Here is a 25,234-nt window from a genome sequence, read left to right as displayed (position 1 = left end):
CTTCACTCACGCACGTCCAACTATCTTCCCCGCACGAGGTATTTACCCTTCAAAGATAGGGTAATGATGTTATTCTCATTTCTCATGTTTAATCCCTAACCGTGATATTATAACATAATCAAACCCTGGGCCTTGAGAGTCTTGGTCCCGCGGGCTTTTCTTCTGACATCCAGTCGTTATAGGAGACCGACTAATCTCGACAATGGGCCGCTCCGTAGAGCGCACGTAAGTTGCTCAATTCTGCTATCCTCCATTCACTTCTTGATGAGCTTGTACTTGCCGCCCGCGAGCTCCAACTCGCCATCAGCAATCTTGTCGCCGAGGAACTCCTGCAGCTCCTCGTTGCTCCAGGGGAACCCGTCCGCAATGAGCATCTTCATCATCATGGCGATTTGGCCCAGCGGCATCGCAGGGCTCGAGTTGGTCAGCATGCCCACGATGAACCGCCAATAGACTTGTCGCTTCTCCTTCTCCTTCTCGCTCATGCCGCTCGGTTTCTTGGCCTTGCGCGGCGTCGGGGCGGCCGCGTTGGCGCCCTTGGCGCCCCTTGACGACGAGGCTTTGTTCTCGGATGCCAGCTGCTGCTCGGCCGACTCCAGCCGCTCCATCACCACGTACTCGTCGTTGGGCAGTTTGCGGAGCACCTGCTTCCTCTCCCAGAACCGCAGGGCGGCCGCGAGGAGGTCCTCGTCCATCTGCAGATGCATCCACAGATCCTCGAACGTCCAGCTCGGGCTTCTTCCACTGACAGCATGCTCGCTAAAGGCACTGATGACAGCAGCTTCGTATGTTTGGACCTCCTCACTGATAGTACGGTCTTCAAGCTCGAGTTCCATCTTGGCTTGGCCCAAGTGGTTGAGCCATTTGAGGGTACGTGTCGGCTTCAGGTGCTGGAAGATTGTCTCATACATCTTCTGCATGTCCACAATTTCTTCGGGCACAACAAAGGGCTCCTCGCCCATATCGGGCCAGTACAGCCGCGAGAGGATCTTGGTATGGATCGTCCAGTCATGCTTGACCTTATCAGGATGGTTGACCGCGCCTCGGTGTATGACCCCGTCGAGTCTCTTCGAGTCCTGGATGTCCTTGATCATCACGTCACATGCCTGCAGCAAGGATTCGCCAAAGCGCTTCTTGAGCAAGTCCAAGACCACGACTTCTTGCTCGAAGCCCACCTGGTCGGAGAGAAGCCGCTCGCCAATGATGTTTTGGAATTCCTTGATGAAGACCTCTGGCGATCCCAACGCGCCGATGAGCGTGCCGATAACATCTTCCGATTTCTGTCGCTTGTAATTCAACCCAGCATCTATGGGGGCGGAACCCAACTAAGGTCGTCCCATTCGTCATCTTGACGCTCGCTGCGGCTTTGGTTCGGATCATGGAGCAACTCTGCCAGCTCGACAAGCTTAACCTTGCGTGCTTCTGATAAGGTTTCTTTGGGGCTCGAGAGCAGACTCGTGACAATGATGCGCACAGTGTCTTCCCGGGTGCATAGGTAGAGTTGGAGGGAGTAAGCTACCCGGTCCAGCAGCACTCTGGAGTGATCCAGCTTCTGGAAAGTCCTGATCATGGAAATGTACGTGCGCAAAATGTCCAGCGTTGACCGTCCCGGATGCAACAGACGCTTTTGTAGTGCGCTAGAGAAAGCATCTGTCAACTGGAGACGCCTTCGCGGGGTGGTGACAGCGTATCGTAGATCTTCTACACCCCCTCGCTGTCTGGCCAGTTCATAACGATGTCAAACAGCTCAGTGATTCGCAATGCCGCCAGCCGACCAATGGCGATTTCTTTCCACTTCTCGACATCGGTCCAAGAGACCTGCACATTTCCCAGTTGATTGGCGACTTCGACTGCTAACCTAGCATACCGCTCTTCTATCCAGGCCACCAGTTGCTCTACGCAGCGCGGCCTAGGATGCACTGCATATGGGTCTGTGCTCTTCTCCCACACGCCTGCAAACGATTTGTATAGATAGGTGATCATCAACTCGTTGAGTATCTCCGCGAAGAGAATCTGAAACCTTTCTCCCGCTAGGCCGATTTTGTGGAGGGATTCAACAAGCTGTAGAACTTCGCGTCGTGCTTCTTCCACTTCGGGGGAGTCATGGGCCCCTCGGGGTTGAGCCTTTGGCGCTCCGTAAACTCCCAGCACCGTAGCCATCAATCGCCCCAGAACAGACTTTAAGGCTGTCATGAGTGGGTTGGACACTGAGTTGCCAACGATTGCGTGGAGGTCGCGGCGGAACTTTGAGAGGGCGGTGTCCGCGTCGCCACGCTCCATGCCGCGCAGGACGAGGGACATGCCGTATGCGTACTGCCTGTGCGCAGCCTCCAAAGTCCGCATGCTTCCGAGGAGCACCTGCGTCTGGTCCGCGTGGCTGTCGCAGATGGAAAGCAGCGGCACAACATGGTTGACGAAGTGCAGCCTCACCTGCTGCGTGTGCCACGAGAGGATGTCCTCGGTGTGTGTGGCCAAGGGCAGACGCCCGGCCGGGTCCAGGATGTCTTGCAGCGCACTCATGAACAAGCCATCGTCGTCAGCATCCTGTGGGCTTGGCAGAGGCCCGAAGGAGTCCTCGGCTGCCACAGAGGGTGGAAGGGCAATGCGCGAAGTCACGGCGTGCCAGGAGCGGTCAAAGCGCGTCTGGTCAGTTGCATGGGGATTCTCCGGAGAGAAGGGCAAACGCGGCTCCTGGGAAGAGGGCAGGTCGGCGTGCTTCTTCTGTGGGGTGGAGGCCAGCGGCCCCCCAAAAGACTGTCCGGGCTCCCAGGATCCGAGGGATGGAGTGGACGTAGGCGTTGGCTGTGAGAAGCTGGTGTGGAAGACGGACTGGAATACGCGGCGCTTGGCCGCGTTCCATTTGGTGTCTGCCATTATGTTGTCCGGCCGAGAGTGTTGCGAGGCAGCCGACACATCATCATGAAGACTTGCCGCAAAACAAGTAGTCGTCTCGGTGGTTTAGCAGAACTTCCTTGCGTTAAATTCCTTGAGTTGCGCCTTCTTTTTGTCGCCTGTGCACACTGCTCGAGGCTTGTCGTCGGCGTTTAGATGTCGATGCTTCAATATGCTTCGCAGCAAGCGTTTGTTGGGGCCACCGTTTCGGGCAGGCGGTGAGAAGCCGGCTACTGCGTCAATCTAGCGCGGCTTGCCAGCTGGATCCCCGCGCGTCTATTTGGCGACAATAATGTACGGATATCCTAAGTAGGTTAGGTTAGACAGGTACTTAAAGAAGTACTTAAGATACCTACCTACATGTACTATCCGGCCCCAGGGAACTTGCAGCCCGAAATGACTTGACTACCTCCAGCCTTGTGTTTGGCGTAGCGGAATTGAGCAAAGTGCGCTTCAATACCGTTAAAGCCGCTGAGTCGGTTGATCTACATCACTAGGCACGGCGCAGTTGATTATCAATTTCGGCGTCGAGTAGGTAGTCCCGGCGGCACAGGAAACCGCGTCTATATCGCGTCAAAGCTTGGTCAGTATGGATGGACCTACGGGAGGTGCCTTTTTTAACTGGGCTTGGTCTGAGCTGAACGCACATCTATTCCACTACAGTAGCTTCAGGGCGGGCTGCAGCTTTGAAGGTACACCGGCTAGATGAATCCGGTAGACCCGGGGGAGTGGTGCATGGGACGGCGGAGGGAGGGATGTAAAAAGATATACGGGGGGCTTGTTGCCGGGGTGCACGTTGTACTCTCGGGTACTTCGTGCTGAGAGCGAGAGCAAGGTCCTTGACCTGAGGGTTCCAAGGCTAACTTTACCCCGAGCTTCAGCCCAAGACACAGGCCAGCCTCAAATTGGCCATAACAGCCAGCTGTGATCGGGTAGGGCTGCTTGCCGTGTGTAACATGTCGACCGATGTCAAACTGTTTAGCTGTGTCTTGTTCGATGCTATCTATGTATGCCTCGTGACTTACCTACCTACATACATACGTGCATACATATGTGTATGTTTAGTAGGCTTTTGCTTACTGTATTCCATGTATGCATGAGTTGGCTCTGGCTACATGTACATTTAGGTAGCTAAAGTCCGCATCCCAGCCGGTCCATGTCCCTTTTTCTGTGCCCACTCGCAGGGCTCAGCGCGCTGTGCTACTGCTGCTGCTGCTGCTGCTGCTGCTACTGCTACTACCACCACCACTGGAGCTAATTTAGTTGACTTGTCGCAATGCGGACAAAGTCCCTGTTCGAACCCCACGTATAGGGCAGGGGAAGAGTGAACGGGAAGACACGGGAACTGGGACCTCGACCGTTCAAAAAAGAAAATCGGACCACCTTCATACCTGAGCAAAGGGGGCTGTTATCCGGACAATGATGCTGCTTGGGAAAAGCCTCTCCATTCGGTCCATTCGGATCCGAGAGTCATTGGCTTCATGTTGGTCACCGGGCGCATGTTGGGGGAGAAGAGCAATCATGGAATGCACTTTCATTGGGCACGGGGCTGCAGTTCAATTGGTGATGTGTAACCAGCAAATGGGTCTCCCAGAATGCTCTCTCTTCTGGACCAACAAACATTTGCCGCAATGCTAGAAAAGGCAATTTACGAATTAGGTGGTATGCTACACATGCCGTTCATCATACCGCAAGTACAGTAGTGCAATTACGTGACGTGCTATATCATCTAATTATGCGGTGTATTTCTGGTTCTTGTTCTTCTTCCTCTCCATCTGGATACGGTGCAGCCATGTGTAACGGTGGTGGCTGTTGTTACCCGTCATCCACTACATCACGAAATCACCAGTGCCAGCAGCATGGGGATGCGCTTGCGGAAGGACTCAACCAGTCGGCACAAATGGGGTGGATCATGTTGCTCCTTCGAGCAGCCAACGTGAGTCGTTAAATCTCCGATGGGGGTATTTCTGATTGGTCGTGCTCTTTTCGGAGCAACAGTTGCCTTGGTCCGGTGAAATGAGAGACCAAGGACGATCCGGGTTGATGGGATGGACGGACGAGGTAACGAGGTACGGGCATGGTGCCGGGGAGCAGCCGGCCCAGACCCAGCTTGTTGGTAAGCGCAAAGAGGGATACTCGTCGTGAAGCCACTTTTAGAGCATACCTACCGATTCTGAAGGCGAAGATCGGTATGGAAAAGAAATGTGAAAAGAAAACCTTATTGTGCCTTCAGTTCCATCGCAAGGGGATGGATGCAATTATTCCACAAGGAAGATCCATAAACAACTACATCTACTTACGTCTACGTCTACCACTACATATACATATATATACTCTTGCCTCCCTATTTAACTTCTCTTGCAGATACATTAGATGCGAATGGTGAGGTAAGTAGTGGCCTGAAGACCCCTTACAGTTTCAGCTACCAGGCTGAACCGGCAGCATCGTCAACTTGGCAGTCATTCGCAGTCGAAGCTGGCGAGTACCAGTTGGCGGAGTGGGTGCAAGCTGAGAAATGTGGAAGGCCTGTCCCGACTCCACTGCACCGCGTCCGACAAGGACAGGGGTGAGAGAGGCTTCAGTGCTCTACTTGTAGTCGGTACCTCGATCGCTTACTTACTAGGCGTGTCATCATGCCGCAGCTCTTACTGTACTGTACTGCACTATATCGAGCGACAAGGTGAGTGTATCTGTGATTTTGTGGCTTGCGATGCAGAAAGCCAGGCGGAAGCTACTGTAAGATCGATCACAAGCACCCTCATCCGTCATGGCGTCCGACTCTGTGTCATTTTGTCTTGCGTCGTTGGATGAATGAATGGCCAATGAACGAGAGCCCCTTCTCCACCCGAGGGTCCTTGCCGTTGCTGGGCACAAACCAGCCCATCATCGCGACAGTGACAGGTCCGCGCTCCTCCCGTTCCGTCTGGCTCGGTAAGGCTGCATAGCGGAGGAACGCTTCTGATTGGGCGCAAAGCCGAGCGAACTCCGATCTCGCACAAGCCGCTCTGGAGTTTGACCTCTGGCCTCAAGCCCGACTCCTGTCGCGATTGTGTTCTTCCGCTCGGTGTGCACTCCCAGAACCATAGGGTGATGGGAAATGGGGGCGTTTGTCGAGACCAAATCAATTCAGTACATACATACCTCCTACCGCATACGACAAAGGCAGCCAGCAAATGGCGCCAGGCCCAGATATCCGGGAACGGGAATGTCGGTGCTGTTGCTATTCGAAGACTTTGGGGTCGCAAAACGACGCCTCCAGGCACACGTAGTATGAGCCCAATCTCTCCAACGCGACGTGTTGTTTCATGTCGGGGGTTTCCAACCTGCGCACCCACCACAGCGAAGATACATTGCCATGGCGGCAACGGTGGTACCTTTGGCGACTGATCATGCAAGATATAGGGTATACGTGCTTGCTTACACGAGGGCGGAGATGGGCCACAGCTCCGTCATTTCCAGGCCAGCCCTGCCCTGAGATGAGAAGTATTACCCGTACGTGTCGTCGAGGGCGGGAATAAGAGATGGGTTGTGCCTGCCATCTGAGTAGTTCATGCTCGCGGGCACACCATCGGTTGTGTCACAGCATTAGTCCCACGTGGTCGGCCCCCTGAATGCCACCCTTTCCTCCAAAGGGGCCCCCAACGCTGACTGGTGGGATAAGCTGGCTGTGAGGGCTAGTTTGAGGTCGAATTGCCTTGTTTGTCATGGGTAACGTAAGACAAGACGAAATATGCCTCGTGCAGCTCGGAGGCCTTCTTATCTACGCTTACGGTCTGTGTGTGTGTGTGTGTGTGTGTGTAATGGGTGTGGGACAAAGCCGTATGGCCCGAACGCAATGCGCTTGGAGCAAGATGACTTGCCTGACTCCAATTTGTCAGCTGACGAGCTCTTCGGTCTAGGGCTACCAGCACATCTCCTCCGGCGATGGCCAATCGCCTGAGAGCGATTGCGAGCTCCGGTTGCCGCCCCTGCCGCGCGGAGATGCAACAGGTAGCTGGTTACTGGTGCAGCAAGGTAGTCGCGAGTGGTCGGGGTTTGAGCTACTGGATCCGCGGGTGCCGGGAACAGTTACAAACGATCAGGTTGGGTTAAGAGGAAGTATCAGTCCAGGGTCAATGTGAAGATTACCTGATTCGGTAATCGACTAGATCAGTCTTGAAATCCTCCACTATCGAATATCAGTAGATCCACCGTCCTGGGCATCGAGTTTCGCCGGGTCTCCCAATCATCGCGCTACCCCGACGAGTGAATGAGTGTACGGAGCGAGTAATCGTAAGGTAGTGTGCGGGGTACACATACATCAATACACACACACGCACTGACACACGGGCCTGGAAACACGAGGCGGCAGGGTAGAGTATGCAGCTAGATGGATGCGTTCTCCTCCGTCGAGGTCTAATCCAGTGAGATGGAGCAGATGTAGGGAGACTTACCAACGGGGAGCGTTGCTTTTGCTCCTGGAATAGAACCTGGCGATCCGGTCTGGAGAAGCCCAGCCAGTGAGTGGCATAAGCGGCATAAGCGACATCAGCCTGCTAAGACAGACATGAAGAGCAGTCAGCTAGCAGTTAGAGAGGAGGGAAACATGGTCCATCCCACGTGATGACTGCATCTTCTGCCAATAGGGTTAGCATGCGCTACACCCTTCTTCCTCCCAGTGATTTTCCACGTGCCCTGCCGTAGGTAAGATGACTGTTGGAAGTTTCCATGCCGATTCCTTACCCTCCTCCGAACAGCCCCGGAAGCCCTGCCAAGCAGCACCGGCGTTCAACAAATGTACCTACTCAGAACGACTTCCAGGTATACCGACACATCAAAGCATCAGATATCAGATATCAGAAGAAGAAGAAGAAGAAAACAGCCTGGCTCGTATACTAGACGATAGAAAGCTGATTGTAAGCGGGCGCGAGAGGAAATATTAGCGTTCTTGTTTTGTCGATATACTATACCGTTTCAGTGTCCCAGCATGAGCCCGTACCTACATGCATAGTACTTACTTGTCAGAGTACAATGCACAATAAGCGATGGTGGTCGCCGATTTCCAACCAGTCATCAGCACGGGGTGACGGCTGGTGCCTTGAAGATATTGTCATATCTCATGCTCCCTGTAAAGGAAAGTAAAGTAAGATAGGTACCAGGTAGGCAGGTAGGTACATTATGTGCTTAATCACGGGAGACCGTGGTGGTTGCGATGCATGTGTACTTACATGTCGGTAAGTCTTGGCTGCTGAACCGGTCTGTCTTGTTACTGGCCGCTGCGTCTTACCTGCGCAGCCCGGGGTATTCAGCTTCACACAAAAGAGTCGAGCCGTTGCCATTGAAATATGGGGCGTTGGTGGACATGCATCTCCATGCCAATCTATCTGATGTTATGACCATCGATGTAATGATTCGGTATGGAGGGAAGAGGGGGGGGGGATGTTTCTATTTTGAGCGGTTTCCGTACGGCGTAATGATCGACTAAGTAAAAAGATGGCTGTGCAATGCAGAGCAAAATGATGGGCAGCGGGGTTGAACGAAAACGGACGAGATGGGAGGAAAATCGTCAACGGGAAGGAAGCCAGGCCCTGCATGATCTGCTCCTGGATTGGATGGGCGGTCCAACAGGGACATGTTCGGGAGAAAAAGAAAAAAAAACAAGAAAAGCAAGAAAAGGGAAAAGAACATGTATAGAAGTTTCATCAAATGATGAAACACGCTGGTTTGGTTTGGTTGGTGGTTGGTGGTAGGTGCTGGTACGGAGGGCTTGAAGCCTTCCCCGACCTCCGACGAATGGTTGTCGATGTCGTCCGGCGGGGGTGGTGACATTGACATGCGAAAAAGAAGTCCCTCCAGCTTACCACTTACCAGAAGCTAAGCTAGCCGGGAGCAGCCATGCGCGGCCAACGTGGTCATGTAATGCAGCTCCGAGTTGACGACACTGGCCCTGCGCTAATGCTCCCTCCCTCTCATGATGTCTGCATGTAACAAGGTGCTGCGCCGACCAGTCATCTCGAATGGCCGCCCACCCTCTCCTCGCTCTTCGGACCCCGGTTCCACGTGTGTTGCCCGGGCGTCACTTTGTCTTTCTTGGTCTTCATCCACCTTCCGTCTGTGGTCAGTGATCGGGCCCCCAAATTGCATCGCAATGCACGCTCGCTCCAACTCTGCTTCTGCTTCTGCTTCTTTCTTGTCTCCCACCACCGCTTATGACATAGCACACGCCCACACCCACACGCCGCTGTGCCGCCTCGTTAGGACGAGCCGATCGTGGCTGTCATGTTTGAGAATTGCAGCATATACCTATTTTAAGAAGATTGTGATGTGATTTTCTTACTCCACAAAGCATTATTATTATTATTATTATTATTAACATTACCGACCGACCTGCGGGACGAGATGCGTGGTCAAATTACTCACATCAAGATACATTTTTAGAGCTGCGTGCAGTGCTTACTTTACTTACATAACATACATCCATCATGATACCGACCTACATCAGGTGTGTACCTCTATCCGACGCAGTGGTCAGGCCGGGGAAAAGCAAACCCAACCAAGCCCGGCCTGCTCCGGCGTAGCGAGTGGTGGTGTGGTACAAGCACCTCTCGTCTTACCATGAGCTGGAGATGTGTCTGTGGGTGTGCATGTGCGCACGCGCGCGTGCCTGACCCTGATCGGATGACATAAGTCTCTCTGAACTTGCAGCGATCGGCTCGAGCGAGCACGTTTTAGAGTAGCAATACTAGCGGGTGGATTCCCAGAGCTCCTGCAAGTGCCATTTAAGCGACGGGCCAGCATCCATTGCCTTGGAAACCCCCCGGGAGATGCGGCCAACAACCTCTGGCCGGGGCAACGTCGCTTTTTTTTTTGGTATAGCAGTGTCAGTCAGTACACGCACTTCCAAATGCAGCTAGAGAGCGACGGCCATCAATTACTGCATGTTTACCGTCTATACACAAGTGGGCAACAAGAGGTAGCAGGATATGAACAGTAGATACGGTCGGTTTCATTTGGTGGCCCAAATCTTCGATTTAGATGCTATCTCCTTTGGAGCCAAACCAGGAGCAACAAAAGCAAATATACTCTAGCAGCGTTCTAATGTACAGTCGAAAACTTCGAGAAGAGTAACTGGTTCAAACCCACAAAACAAAATGCTTGCCGAAAAGAAAGAAAGAAAGATTTCAACCAAAAATGCACCCCCCCAAAAACAAAAAGGGGCAGAAAATGAGCTTCGCCCTCGGGGAAAATAAAAAATAAAATAAAAAGGGGGGTATATGGTAACTGACGCGCATGCCGACCTGGCACTCCCCTATTGACTTCAGAATCCCTTATATACTGGAAACGTATATCTGCAATGCCTCCGTAAGATGCCCTTCCATAAATTCCCGCCGGGAGCCCTTTCGGCTGTTGCACACACAAACACCTCCAAAAAGCAATTTTCTAAGCCAGAAACTCCTGCTAAAGTACATGGTCCCTCGTAAACGATCGTATAGGTGAAACAGGAAAAAAAGTGGGATAGGTAGGAGCGACTACTACGAGTTTCGGCGTTGCTTGCATTTGTCGTGAGCGAGGTGGCCGTTTCTTGCTGTCGTCCGAGTAAATTCGGCCCCGCAATTCGGGCACACTGCCTTGGCTGCCTGGCCCGACTTCTCGCGTTGGTGTCGGAGCAGATTGCTGAAGGTAGAAAACTGTCGACCGTTGCAACCGTGCTCCCAGCACTGAGGCTTGGGCCGGCTCTGGACGACTCGTACATGGCCATCGTGGTTCGGACTGCTTCCAGATGACAGGACATGTGGCACGGGGTAAAACATATGGCCATCTTGCATCGAAGAGGGCCGCGCAGTTCTAGTAAGTAAAACATATTAGACACCAAGTCTATAAATAGGAAGGTGGACATTGGTCTTACTCATAATGCGAGTTCGCAGAGTGGCTTGTGGACGCCGGGGGATAGGCAGATGGATAATCCAAGTTCATGTATGCGTTGGTCGGTCTAGCAGCCATTGTTAGCCATCTGGAGAGATCCATTCCGTCTCCCGTAGAGAACGTACAGAGAAGCGAAGTTGCCAGAAAACATCGAGTGGTTCGGTTCCGGCAGAGGCGAAGAATAAGACGGTATGTAGCCTGTTCCGGAAACTGTGGTGACCGGCTCAGCCAACAGAGAGATCTGAGATGACGAGGTCGTATAAACTGGCAGTGCGGATGATGGCTGGAACTCGTTCATCGACACTGGGGGAGAGTGCGAGTTGTAAGAGCCGCTCATGCCGCGGCGGGCTCGCATCGAGGCCTTCGAGTCACGGCGGGCCAGATCTCGCTGTCTTTTCAGCTCGCGCTGCTCTGGTGTCAAGGTCCCGCGGGGTGGACTGGATGTGACCGATCTTGACGTGCTGGGCGGAGTTAAACTGACATCGGAACCATGGCTGACGGACCCCAGGTCATGGCCGAGAAGGTCTGCCCCCGCGTCTATGCCTCGAGTTAGGTCAACACACTAGGAGCATCGAGTTGGCTGTTTCACTCACCAGGCCAAGTGTAGGAACTGCGTGGGACGCCCATCTCGAATCTCGAGTCGTAATGGACTGCAACAGTACTCATATCCGCGATGGTTGAGCGTGACGAATGTGGCGAAGAGGTATCGAGCTCGGGGGCGGGATGAACGCGCAACGAAGGAGCACAAGTAAATCGGGACTGTCCCTCTATGTCCCCGGGGAATCCGAGATGGTACGAAGAAGGGAGAGATGGTGGATGAGAAGGCACTGAGGCAGATGCGGAGTAGTGGGAAGCCGGACTTATACGGTCCTGCGGGTGGGTCCTGCGGGATGTTATTGGTTGATCGAAGTCGAGCAGCAAGTTGCCAGGGGTATTCGACGACGTCAAGTTGTTAGGCGAGTTGTCCACTGAAGGGGAGGGTATTCTTGTGAGTCTGGAGCTAGATGAATGTAAGTGTAAATCCTCATCACGGAGCTGGTCCTGACGAGACGGGTCCATTGGGGAGACTGTGGTAAAGACGGGATGGTCGAGGTGAAGTTCACATACACAGGATCTGATAACGGCGTCTTCCGTCTTCGAAAAGTGAGACCACTTGAAAGCAAGGGCGGCGGCAGAGGAGGCGTTCCTACTTGACTTATAAAGGCTGCAGGCTCGAGTTGCTGGGTGAAGGTGAGGCTCCAAGATGGTGGACTGGAAAGTGATCAAGAGCTATCTTTGGTCATCGTAGCCTTTAAGTCTCTCAGCCTCCGACAAGATGGAACTGGCAGGCAGGGCAGTTGATGCTTATGAACTGATGCGAGGCAGTAAGTAGTACTTGCGTGGTGGAGCAAAGCACAGGACTAGCAGTCCTTGAACCTTGGGTCTGGTAGGTATCGCGCCGCAAAGAGGAACAAGAAAGACTTCGGGCTTAGCGCCAAAGTACCCTGGGGTACCTGACAGGGGTGACCGAGAAACGAACCCACCCCGAATAGCGGGCCTTGGGATCGGGAGGTCCAGAGTACGAGCGGCGCAAGAGTCACCCAAGTGATCAGGGGGGGTGGGTTATACATTCGACGGTTCGGCGAGGAGAGGCGTGTGCCTCGTAAGTGCTGATGAGGGGGGTGGCGTGTAAACCTGCCCCTGCCCATGCCCTGCCCTGCCCTGCACCCTAGTGCCAGCCCAGCACGACTAAGCATGGGTAGCGAGCATTACCTACACAACGGTACGCTGGTGGCGGGATGGCTTCGAGGATCAATAGGCTCCAGCATTGCTCGTCGACCAGGTCCCGAAGTCCCGTGTAGTCGCCAGCCTAGCCGTTATGCTTGCTGGCGCCTTGCCTGTTCCTAAGCCTGCCATGGACGGAAAAGTTCGCACTTGACCACTTACACACAACTATAACCGGCTGTCTAGCAAGGCCGGGGTGGCTTGCTCGAGGCAGTCCGCACACTAAACATAGGGCCCAGCGTATAAAGTAAAGCCAAAGGGGGACGAATGGCAAAGGTTCAAGGCAGTCAATCCGACAGAGCCCAAAGTCAGTGTGCGGGAGACGGGGTCAGCAGACAGGGCATTGCAGGCCTGAACCAAGCGAAACGGCGGCATCTCGACCACTGCGCTTTTCGACTGGCCTTCTAGAATGGGCCACGCTGGAACAGACCCGAGGCCATGCATTAGGTACTGTTGCATCGGGCTTGTCAAGGAAAGAAAAGAGCGCCAGCGCCCTGCTTTGCGGGCGGTGGTTACAGCGTCTACAGGCTCTATCAGTGGGCGAGGATGAGACACCAGCCCGTTCACCTTGACGGCCAGCCAAGTTTAATGGCCACAGACAAATCAAATCTTTGATCTTTGATCTTTGGGGTTGGTTGCGGTCGCGGTTGTGGGTGCGAGCGTGTGTGCGGTGCGTGGGTGAGAGTCAGAGTATGTGTGTCCGTCCGAGGAGGTGTGCAGGAGAGCGAGAGAGAGCCAGAGAGAGAATCAGAGTTAGAGGGGCACATCGAAGGCCCCATCGAAGAAGCCGTCTGGAAAATGGCTTGAAGGAAAAGGACACAGGCCCTTTATTAGAAGGATCCGAATCCCAGCCCCTTGGGCTCTCGCTGTCAAGCCACTAGCCCATTTGTGGTCACCTCGTCTACGGCGGCAATAGGCGCCTGGGCGCGGGCAGAAAAAAAGGGTGTGGAACGTTAACGTCAAGCGCAGCGCTGATCGTGGTTCTTTGCCTGCCTAGCCGCATGGGGCGGTCTCCAGCCGGAGCAGCCAGCCAGAGGGGGTCAGCCAGGGTACCAGGCGACGAATAAAGAAGCAGGTAGAGAGGCACGGTGTTGGAGCAATACCTAACACCACCACCACCGTCGTCGTCACCATCACCATTACCATCCATCCCAACCCATCCCAGTTGGTTAGAGCTAGATGACACCGTACGTACCCTCGCTCCAGGACCCTTTTGCCTTTTTCTTCTTTTCTTTCTTCTAATGCTCTTCTCTCCCCGCCATGTAGTAGTATAACGTCTGGACGCATATTCCAGCCCACACCACCATGATTTGGAGTAGCTAGGAACACTGCAGTTACATTGACACTATCAAGCTAGCATAATCCATACGACAGGAATGGAAGCATCGAACGGGAGTGAAAGAAGCGCCTGTGCTCTCGATAGATCTTCAATTAATCGTAGGGGAAGCCCGACATGCTTCCCCAAGTACCACCAGCCCTCTTCAGCGCTGCGTGCGTTGTTCAACTTGCCGTATGTATGTGTGTGTGCACGTACACACACGCACGCACACACGTATAAACCGGATAGGTATGCAGGCATTGGATGATTAGCATTATCGAATGGTACTTCCCCTAACCTAGCACTTTCTACCTATCGTTCCAACGTTAATGATTAGGACTCTATCGGGGATGAATCGCGCGGAGGAAGAGAGAGTTGAACGCGACCGACAGAGCGAGAGAAAGAGAGCGAGAGAGAGAGAGAGAGAGAAAGTGTGTGTGTGTGTGTGTGTGTGTGTGTGTGTGTGTGTGTGAGCATGGACGCTCTGGGGGGGCTCTGTCTGTACCTACCTAAGACGTATGTACATGTATCTCTAATAAGCCAACCCAAGCCAAACGTAACATTTCAAAGTACCCGAGTACCCGAGTACCCGACCTGACTGCAACCGCCTGCACTGTTCTTTCCACATCGTAGCACTTTATCACTTAAGCACTGGATTTGAGTACGTTAGCGCATCCCGCCGAGTGCTCCCCTCCAATCAGAACGCTCGTTTTCTTGATGCCGACAGAACATGATTTCTGATCTTGTTCTTGCTTACGCTGCCTTATCAAGTACCTACACAATCTGTTGACTGTCAATCGATTGCAGTCCCCCATGAACACGAACACCTGAACTTATTTCGAGATACGGCCATTTGGGGTACAGTCCCGGCGTACCAGCAGCGCCCACTGACAAATTGCTAAGCTACCTGCGCATTACTAAGAAGCCAATTTCAGTAACATGATTCTACGTTTACCTGCCTTGGGTACTACCTTCACATACGGCGGTAGATGCTAAATCTCTCATCTCGGCTTACCTTCGCTCCGGCCGGACTGCTGTCTGCGGTAGAGAGCGAGAGAGTGAGAGAGTGAGAGAGCGAGAGAGCTGGAGAGAGGTAGGGACGGGAAGTACCTACTCGAGACAATGCCCATTGGTCTGCTCTGTACGGCTGGTATGGACCTAATGCACAGGGACAGGGAGGTTCTAACATCCAGTATCGGAACCAGTGGTCGTCTCCCTCAGCTCTTCTTTCTCCTTGATTGACGTGTCGAAAATCTCTTAATGCTGGCTGGCTTAACAGCAGCCGGTTGTTCGCAAGCATCGCTTCATAACGTCCGGCAATTCCATCCTGTTTCTATACGTTGGCATGGTTGTATTCTACCTTGTTTGCCTTGATTAGCACAGCTGCAGCATCGTGCATTGTTGCTTCATGCCGACATGGGCTTCAGGGGTTCCTTTGCGCAACGACAGGTGAGTTACACTATCAGGCCATTGCTCATGCAAGCCTTGCCGGGAGGAGATTCTTGCAGGTCCAACCAGAGAATGGGGGAACCGGCTCTTCGCCCGTCGCAAAGTCGACCAGTCAATACTCAAAGTATCTGCGGCTTGAAGTCCATCTCTTTTCTTTGCCACTATCTTCAGGCGTCGGGCCATGGAATCCCTAACTTTATCGTTTGCCGTCATGTTTCTGTGAGAAGCAATGCGCTTTCCTGAGCCAAGCACAGCAGGCTGTTGGTCCCCTCTACCCTATGACTACGATATACCAAGTCAAACCATCCTCTCTGCCTTATTATGCCAGCTTATGGCAGCTTCGAGCTACTAGGCCGAGCTTGCAGGCGCTATGTTTCATCTCAAGCAGGCTGGGTCCGAAGACTACCTCGAGCCCTTACCCGGGCGCATCCTACGTAGCATATGGATGCATGGCAACACCAGCTTATGTAACTTCACGCATGCTCAAGGAGGAGGATCTAACTTCAAGTGGCAAAGGACCAATGTGCGAGATCCAGCAGTGTTGTGCCCATCTTGCAACCCAAGATGCATTATAGCCACGTTCAACCAACGGACGGTAGTTATGTGATCAGAAATGCTAATGGTTTACAGCGCAAACGAGCAGTGTGACTGTCTTGGCCACCCCGCGGCAATCTCAACGCTCTTCAAGACCAACAAGGATACTGAGCGGTTGCCTTCTATCGACTTCGACATAATCTAGGTACAACCCAAATTCTGCGCGGGAGCTGGGCCGGAGAGAACACACCAAGTACAAAGCAGGTAAGTTCACGATCCACGACAAGGGAGAACTGAATATACAACGATGATCCGGGTTCCTTCCAAAGGAGACAACCGACTCATGAAGCATGTGTAAGCCCGTCAGTACAATTGACGGGCAGGCACACACACACTTGGGTCAAACCAGGACAATAGCTGATGCCCACCCTTGATGCACAAGGCTGCACTGGTAGTGTCCAGAAAGAGTATATGGGAGCCGAATAACCAACAAGAAACAATGCTATCGGACCATACGTAAAGGAGGCCCCAAGAACGATTGCTGGAGATGGTTGGGTAGGTTTGGGGTAGCAGATGGTTGCACATCTCAACCGTGGCCTCAGCTGATCCGATTCGCACAAGCAGACAGCGACGGGGCCCTCGGGGTTTCATGAAACAGCCTATCTCGACTCGCAGCTTCGCACTCATCGGAATCGTCGCCCTTTTCGGCGAGCTGGCGACTGTGCCGCGTCGTTGCTGGGTGGGAAAACAAGGGTCCTCTGTAAGTCGCTGCTAGTCCGGTGGATGCCCTCATTTAGTTGCAGCTTCATATTGGCTCCTCTCGAGACTAGTTTTGGTGTGTGGACTGACCAGTGAAATCCCGAGTGGTTTTGATTCGCTCATGATGGCAGTGGTTTTCCCTCTGTTGCATGTTCTTCCTTTCTCCTTTGCACTTTTCCCTCTAGGACTCGTTGGAGAAGGGCTTCGTTCCAGCGGTTCCAGGCGATACAGGCGACAGTTGGTAAGCAACATTGATTGTGTACCCTTGAATTTGATGATAGGTCGGATCAGCCATGGGTGCGTCTGGTTTTGGCACTGCAAGGCAGGCTGAAACGTCCCGATCTAACGGCAACTAGCTGGCTGACTGACTCTGGCTGTTCTGGGTAAATGATGACAGCCATGGACAATGCACATAGTGGAGGGGACCATCTACCATCTTCGGGGCCGGCCTAACCTTGCAGCCTGCCGCTGTCCTATTAAGACAACAAGAGCTGTGGTATGTGTGCGGTATATGGGCGTAGCTTATAGGCCATATCCGCATGCCACTGCATACAAGGACTATCATCACTACTGACTACCATCCACACAGCTGATGAAAAAGTCCCCTGCTGTCGTACTGCCAAGGATGGGGGAGAACTGGAGGTTGCACTCCCACGTTGAGCTTCCCGCCAATGCCGCCCTTGCAAGATCCATGGACGGTGGGATCACGTAGTACCCTCGAGTACATGCTCTATAGCTCCCAGGCTACCTGTGAAACCTTCGGAGTATACCGGCTGGTCGTAGGCTGCTTGTACTACAACGTGCATATCATACGGTCACGCATATGGTATGTCGGGTCCCCAGTTGCATTTTGCCAAGTAGGCGATCAATGACGACACTATATGCATACATACTTGCTTACCTAAAGTACTGGCGCCCGTACTGCTCTTGTACCCTTCTGGAATCCCCGGCTGTTGGGCCATCACGTACTTCCGTACACGGGACGGCAAGACCGTGGAGTGAAATGGACGTCGACCGGCGTTTGAATCCACCTTCCCCTCTTGTTTGCTATGGGGATATAGCATAGCCGCGCTCCCCCACAACTGGATGAACAACCGCTCGTTGTACAAACCACCACCCGTCTCGACTGGGTAAACTGCATACTGAAGCCAGGGGCTTTTAGGGCCCACTGTTAGCTTCACCGACACTTCTGGGATAATAACGAGCTGGTCGCCCAGGACCCACGACCTCTGGTTTTGCTCTTGCTCTTGCTCTTGCTCTTGCGCTCTTCGGCATTTCTTAATCGCTATGGCGATGTTCCATAGCCGGAACGCAACGGTTTGACCCAGCTACGCCCGATGCCGGCGAGTCACCTCCCGTGTTGGGACACACCTCGACCGATTGGCAAGGAAACAAAATTAGGCGTTGCGCCGCGTTGCATCAGCTACGTCTACGCCAGCTCATAGTGCGCCATACATGCTACTGCAATCACTAGGGCCAGCTAGGACTGGGACCAGGACCAGAAGGCCCCGGCAGACAGGGGGTTATACACAGGCAGGACAAATCGTACAGCAAGCAATCGTGGCGCGCCCAACGGTTCGGAATTCTCTTGGTCGACCACCCCATCGATCCTATGGCCCGGGACGTGGGCGGCATCTGGCAACTCCACGAGAGGCTCCGTTTCGGGTAGACCAAGCCTAAAGAGTTCTGCCAGGATGGAAGGGAAAAGGGCGCGCAGCAGACAGCAGAGGACGACGGCATCGAATGTGCAGCTTCCAACGAGCCCACACTGCCGCGCCGTACTTTTCCCCATTGAGCCGTCTCCTCTGCCACGCCAAGCCCTCGCAAAAAGTCCGAGATGACTGGCGGACGTCCTGGTTCCCTTGCCGTTTTCACTGCTATGTCGTCATTTACCGCCCAGCCTGCCCTGCTCTGCTCTGCCGTGCCGTACCCTGCCCTGTTTCTTCCATGCTTCAAGGTTAACTTCAAGGCGGCCACAGTGGTGATTCTCCGCGACCCAGCGTGTTCTTGGTGAGAACCACGTTGTTGATGGAGATGACGGAGCTGACATTCTATCTTTAGATCATGGTCTCCATAAAATCCGGGCTGGATACAGGGCCACTGGCCGGATCGTCGACCAGCGCACTGCCACTTTGATTAGTGTAAGCCTAATACTCTACTAGCTCCTACCGAGATACGGTCCCCTCGCGATCGCGGTCCACTTGGACAGTCTGTACCTGGAGTCCTATAGTTGGAAAAGGAGAGAATGTATGGAGCATCTACTTGGCTTGAATGGCACGCCATGCCCATGTGCCCAGTTAGATTAATCCTGCACAAGGGACGTCAGTAAGACAATGCACCCACCTGCCTAAGCCTAAGCGCACATATAGTATTACTGTACCAATCTTCCGGACCCTTTCTGCAAGCGTCTAGGCATCTGTCCAACCTGCTAACGGCCGTCAGGGGATAGATAGATACATAGTCTGTCTGCTCAGCCACCTCGCCCACTGAACCCTACCGGCCCTCAGGCTCTTTACATGTACTGACGGAGACTAAACTCTCTCGAGAAGGCGTTGGATAGTCACGACTTGGTCGCATTTGCTTAAACACTCGGCGAGGGAGAGGGAAACGACGAAAGTCACCAGGCACGGTTGATGGCACTGGGACCGCCAATCTTTTGCGCGTGGGATTGTGTGACACGGAGCTTTACTCGCTGGCCTGCCCCCCAAATGTTGTCGATATCAGCCACGATAGTGGTGGTGCATGCTGCACGCCTTGACAGTGCAGGCTTACGGTGCCTCCAAGTGCATTATGTTCTCTCAGGGGGAAATAACGGCCTTTGTAGAGGCCTGCTCACTTCACAGGATGGGCCGGAATGATGTCCCAACGCGAGAATATCTTCATAAACCATCATCCTATGTACACCAGGGATACTCGTTCTTTGGAAGAGGGTGAGTAGCAAGTAGAGGGAAAGGGCGACATGCAGAAATGCTAGCATCCTCCTGCAGAGGGAGGGCTTACTTTCTTCACCTTGGAGTCGTCAACCTGGACGACTTGCTTGAATGTCTATCCAACCGGATCACATTGGCGAGGGGGCTGGCGTCTTTGCTGACAACACCATCTACCACTCCACGTGGGCGCCAATCCGGTCTGAGTGATAGACACCTTATCACATTCCTTTTACGTCGGGGGGGTGTCAAACTATGTCGGCGCGTTTGTCTCCTGTTTCACGTAACTGTGGCTTAGGGGTTGGACCCCTTCTCGCCCTCTCCTCCGACGAATCGGGCAGGCTTACCATATACGATAAAGTGCCGAGGACTTGACCAGTATATCAATTCATCGCGGATGTTTTTCAGTTTCAAGGCGATGCAGTATGTAGTTCGTCGGTCCTCCCGCACCTCAGGCTGTGGCTCACATACTCGCTGGAGATAAGCCGAATCACTTACCATTGTCCCGCAGCCTGGACTCCTCGCAGGGACCTCTTCATATTAGACTGCCACTGGCTAGCAACTGTCTCTAGTTCATCTTCAGCCATGGCCAGAATACCCTGGCGGAGAGCTCCAAAGTGGCAGGCAGGGAACATTCCGCCCCTGACCTTTGGGCCATCCCACGCTCGCGCAGTTTTACTCGGCTTAGCACGAGCTGCAGGATATAGCGTACCCATCAACACAAGGTAAGAAATATGTTTTCCAATGTGCGGGTGTTGCACAGCACAGGTATCGGATTCGGGACCGTAAACGTCGAGGCAATACAAGTTCCTCAACATCCAACTGAGCCAAGAGCCATCCATGCTGTCAATGACCGAGATGGGTCTTCTACAGAGGCTTGATTGAGTGCTGACTCTGACTCCCCTTTTTCCAACTCGTCCACCCACCGCTAGAGAGGAAGGGATGGCCCCTAGCTCCGCAGCCAGCAGGTTGCCCCCGCAATCAGCAATCCAGTGCCACGGTCACGGGTCTGTGGCTTCTTCAGCCCAGTACATGTAAGTTGGGCTATCCACGCCAAGGGGAGGGCGAGTTGTACTCTCAACGTCAGCTGCTAGGATAGAATACAATATCAGTGGCATAGCTCGAAACGGCTTGGCCAGGACCAATAGCAAGCCTCTCGTTGGCGTGACCCCTTCAAAGTCCCGGCGAGTATTTGCTCCGCGGAAGGACTTCCTTTCGGCGGCAGGAACCCAATCTGAATATGACCACACTAGGCAACGAGGCAGACACGATGTGACGAAGAGGAGGTGTGGATAGGAGGTGTTTGCGGCGGCGGCACAGTAGACTAGAACGACTCCATAACAGTCAATTTGCCGTGCGGCGTATTGTGCACTCGTACGTTATATATGGAGAGGATGCAATACAATACAATACAACACACCCTCTAATGAACTGCGGCTCACCAGAACCCCTGTTGCTTCTTTTACTAGATTCGATAGATGGCGACGGCGGCAGCGACGATGGGGCACGGCAAGTACTTGCTACTGTTTGGATACCACTTTCTTTCCAACCCCAGCAATGCACGGGGTGTTCATCTTCGGCGTGCCTTGCTTATAAATACACACCCATAGCGACAGCGAAGGCTCTGGAAACTCCCTTCCCTGGGCGATGGCCATGGGAGAAGTCCGAGATCATGGCAGCGAAAGCGATAGCCAGGCAGCCCGGGTGCCCAGGAAGCTAGACCTCCAGGCCACGTACGTACTGACGGATCGCATCATGACGTAGAAGAAACACCCCATAGACAACGCACTCTATCTTGGTCTCGTACATGTAATCCAGCCCACCAAGTCTCTCTACCTACGCATATGACAGGCAACTAAACTTCTCCAAAGGTGTCGGTATTCGCACACGGTCATCACACATACACACACATACTCACTGCCAGCTTCCCTGCTTCTGCCCAGATGCTTGTTCGCTTAACCGGCTTTCGCACTCGCTAGGGGGTAAATACATATCAAGTCCTGTCCTGTCCCGAGAACCCTCCCTCTCCTCCCAGAGTGACCCATACCATAACGCCGGCCTTTTTTGAAAGCGAGAAAAAGAAGACCCCCATCCACGGATGATGATATCCTGGCATGTAAAATGGGTCTGAATCACTAAAAACAATATAGAACTCCCAATGCCAACGTGAAAATACCCCTGTCTTCCATGTGCTTTCTCCTCGCAGGGTAGCCGATGCCGACGCCGACTCAGTCAGTACCGGTTTGCGACGGGCATCAGAGGCGAGCGTGCCTTGCCTTGAATATGGCGACCTTATCGTCATAAAACAGTATCTCGCGCAGCCGCAGATGGGACTTGCCTTGATCAGGCTCCTGGAATACTGACTCCGTATCTGATTCGCCGCCCTCGTCGATCGAGTCATCCGACGAATCGCCACCTTCCTCGTCATCGGTAGCTGCGTCGGCAATTACGTTGCCGCCGCCCGCATCATCGCCGTCATCGTTCTCCTCCTCGGTGTCGCCGTCGCTATGCTCGTCCTCGTCTTCCTCCTCGTCAACATCTGCGGCCGTCATGTTCCCTGCGGCATTGTGGTGGGGATGATGGTGGTGGGAACCATGCGCATGTGAGCCTTGGTGTGCTGAAGAAGTACCCCTCGAGGCCTCGAGTATCTCGAAGCATTTGCTAGCAATGCCGATGTAGCACAGTTGAATCTCCGGGCGCAGAGTGACGATGTCGACAAGCTGCAGAGCCAGTTCCCTAGGCTCGAATCCCCCGTCAAACGGATCTTGCATGTGTTGAATATACAGAGATCGCAACTGTGGAATGTTGGGAAGCCTTTGAAGGAAGCGGTGCTATAGTTCTGTCAGCTACTCAAGATCTCGGTATACCAAAAAGAAGCCAAACACGATGTGCATGAAACTTACCCAGTCCCTGTAGTTGATTGCCACCGCCAGTTCCTTGAGGTTCGGCATACGACCACTGGTGAGATAGGTTACGATATCACTCGAAAGAACCCAGTGCCGCCAACGGGTGCCCTTTGATTCAGTACCGAGTTTATCCGAACTGTCGAGAAGTAGCTTCTTCAAGCTTCCACGATGCCGCTTCAACGCGCCATTGAAAATCTGATCCACAGTCACACGCGGCGGTGTTGTGGATCGTCGACGATCCTGCAAGAAGAATACCTCGAGCGAATTCGGTGCTAGAGTTTCCTTAACAAACTTGATCAGGGCGGGAGTCGCCAGGTCAGTGTGAATCCTTTTCAGGGCCATATGATATTGCAGTGGCGTCCCTGGAGGAGAGCCAGGAAGGACTTGTGTTGGTTGAAACCGCCGCTTGAGCATTTTCCAAAGGGTCTCGTGTTGGTTACAGTCCAGAATGGTCAGGCTCTTGAGGACAGACCAGTCGAACGCTTTACAACACACCTGCATGGCCAGTGACACTCGTTCCAGCTCCAGGGTCTCCAACGTCAACTTGCCATCCAACCGCTTCCGCCCTTCGTGAGAGTTGTTTGGTATGGTGTCACTGTGGTCGGAATTCGGATCGAGAGGGCGTCTTGGTAATGCGCTTTGTTTGCCATGCTGGGCAGGGTCTTGAACAGCACCGTCGCCAACAGCAGCATCTAGGGCTGCTGCAGGCGTCTCTTCCTGCACAACCCTCTGCTTCGATCTAGGTATGCCCTTACGGCGCATCTCAAAGATTCTGCCCACAAGAACCCCAAGCACACCTCCGAGCCTCTTTTCCGGAATCGCACTCTCGCCAGGCCATCTCGCATTAAAGTCGACTTGGTGTAAGTTGTCGCCCTCCCAAGTATTAGCAAAGTCCTGTCCGATGGCCTTTTGCGATATCCCCACTCGAAGTTCCCGAAGCGTGCTTTGCGACCGTTCAATCAGCTCTGACATCTCGTCCAAATATGCGAGCTCGTCAATGTCGAGAACCGTGAGGCTCTTGAGCGACGGGAGCACGCTGAATGTTGGATATTCTACGTGGCTATCAGCATACCGGGGCGGCCGACCAGCCAACGGCATCGCATTCATGGCGGACGCCGGGCTAAGGGCCGGGACCGCAGGGATGGCCATGGGCGCCACGGGCGCCACGGGCGGGGCAGGGGGTTGGCATGGGCGAATCGGCACCTGTGATGGCCATATTGTCATGCCAACGGATCCAGACCTTCTGCAGCTTATGTTTTCCGTACGGTTCATAGTCTTGGGTGGAAGCAAGCGCCATGAAAACATCGGACAGCACTCCGGTGGGCATGTCCCACACGAACGTCTCTAGGTTTGCCATCTTGTTGACAGCCAGAGCGACCAGAGTGCCCAGCATCTTCCCACTTTCCTTCGTGATGTTGTACTCGGCGACCCAGTCCTTGGGGCCATTTCCCAACGAGAACTTCCGGGTGTATTTGGCATATTGGTTATCGATCAGCCTCTGCGAGGCCCCCATAGTGCCCGACTTCCTCGCCTTGGTCCATCTTGATCTCTGTGCGAATTTGCTTCCGAGACATAGTGTCGACAGCCCGTACGTGAGCGCATCCACCCCTTTCGACTCATTGCTAGGTATCGTGGAGTCAGGCCAAACTATATCGAAGCGGGCATATATATGCGGGACGGACAGATTGTAGAGCGTAGAGCACGTGAGAGCGAGCGACGTAAGGTCATTGGTATGTGTTATCTAGACAAGCAAGTATTAGAATGTGGCGAGCGTTTATTGTGGACAGTGTGACCTGCTCACCTCCTTGACGATCAGACCGAGGATATCAACGGGCAAATCCAGGAGATACAGCGGTCTTTTCTTTGTTTGCACAGCTTCCCACTCGGGCTTCTTCTCCTGCAACAGTCTAGCTATGGACGGTATTGGCTGTTCGTGGACGATGACTTGGGACTTGGACGGTTCGGAAGGCGTGGCCATATTGTCGATGTCGGAGGGCACTTGCTTGGTCACCTGGAGCTCTGGCGAGCCGAAAGCTGCGCTGTTCATCATGACGTGAGGCAGCGGGAAGTCCTGCTATGTTTCGACGGTATGTGGCATGGACTCGCCGAGCTGCATATTGCAGACTCTGATGTATAGTGCGCTCGCGATTCCGGCGATAGATGGCGACGGGTCCCGGAGGGCGGTGCTTGTTTCCGTGCGATGGCTGGTGGAAGATTGTTGGTTTCGCAAGTTGTTGGGGTTGCGTGTGTGTGTGTGTCTTTGCGCGACTACGAATACAAGGCGAATAGATGAATTAATGGGTCTGATACCTGGAAGGCTATGCGCAAGGGCACTGTAGCCTTTCGTGAACCGCGTCAAGCGTACTGTGAATTAAATAGAGGTATGGGTAAGGTGGATGGAAAGTGACAGAAGATAGGATGAGGCTCTGCCGGGCCAAATATCGCTTGTAGCGACTGCGATATGCGATGTCGCCGGAAAGTGTCGCACGGGCTTCAATAACCCTGCCAGCCCAAACCAAACCAAAATAAAAAAACCAAAAACCAAAAGGAGGGAAGGTAAAGACGAAGGGACAGTAAGCTCGTAGAACAGTTGAAGGATTACGGCAGCTCGGAGGAGATATCTCTTATACCGCCAGCAAGAAGAAAAAGTAGTGCGTACCTGGCCTTGGGCAGAAATATAAGCTCGCCTTCTGCTCCTAATGGAGAGCATTCAAGCAAAGACAGTTCCGTCCAGTCCCGTCCATCCAGTCAGTCGCATCTGACATGCATCCATGCTGATGCTG

At 53.5% G+C, this 25,234-nt stretch overlaps 3 protein-coding genes across 3 annotated transcripts; all 3 read right to left on the bottom strand.

Moving 5' to 3' along the window:
• Positions 1–254: 254 nt before the first annotated feature.
• PG986_007266 (anaphase-promoting complex subunit ApcB) lies at positions 255–2,874 on the bottom strand (the record flags this gene model as incomplete). The annotated part of the gene is made up of 3 exons (XM_066843488.1): positions 255–1,286; positions 1,322–1,637; positions 1,706–2,874. The coding sequence occupies 3 exons, from the start codon at positions 2,872–2,874 to the stop codon at positions 255–257; spliced, it is 2,517 nt and encodes an 838-aa protein (XP_066699600.1).
• Positions 2,875–10,403: 7,529 nt separating this feature from the next.
• Positions 10,404–11,853, bottom strand: PG986_007265 (uncharacterized protein; the record flags this gene model as incomplete). Its single annotated transcript, XM_066843487.1, has 4 exons — positions 10,404–10,716; positions 10,778–10,861; positions 10,920–11,331; positions 11,388–11,853. 4 exons carry the CDS (start codon positions 11,851–11,853, stop codon positions 10,404–10,406), a joined length of 1,275 nt encoding a protein of 424 aa, XP_066699599.1.
• A 9,947-nt stretch (positions 11,854–21,800) lies between these two features.
• PG986_007264 (F-box domain-containing protein) lies at positions 21,801–24,498 on the bottom strand (the record flags this gene model as incomplete). Its single annotated transcript, XM_066843486.1, has 5 exons — positions 21,801–22,376; positions 22,449–23,654; positions 23,692–24,073; positions 24,134–24,192; positions 24,253–24,498. The coding sequence occupies 5 exons, from the start codon at positions 24,496–24,498 to the stop codon at positions 21,801–21,803; spliced, it is 2,469 nt and encodes an 822-aa protein (XP_066699598.1).
• Between the last annotated feature and the right edge of the window lie 736 nt (positions 24,499–25,234).

Source organism: Apiospora aurea (assembly GCF_038362705.1).
Source record: "Apiospora aurea strain CBS 24483 chromosome Unknown utg000005l_segment0_segment0, whole genome shotgun sequence".
Classification (NCBI taxonomy): domain Eukaryota; kingdom Fungi; phylum Ascomycota; class Sordariomycetes; order Amphisphaeriales; family Apiosporaceae; genus Apiospora; species Apiospora aurea.
This window is presented reverse-complemented; position numbering and strand designations above follow the sequence as displayed.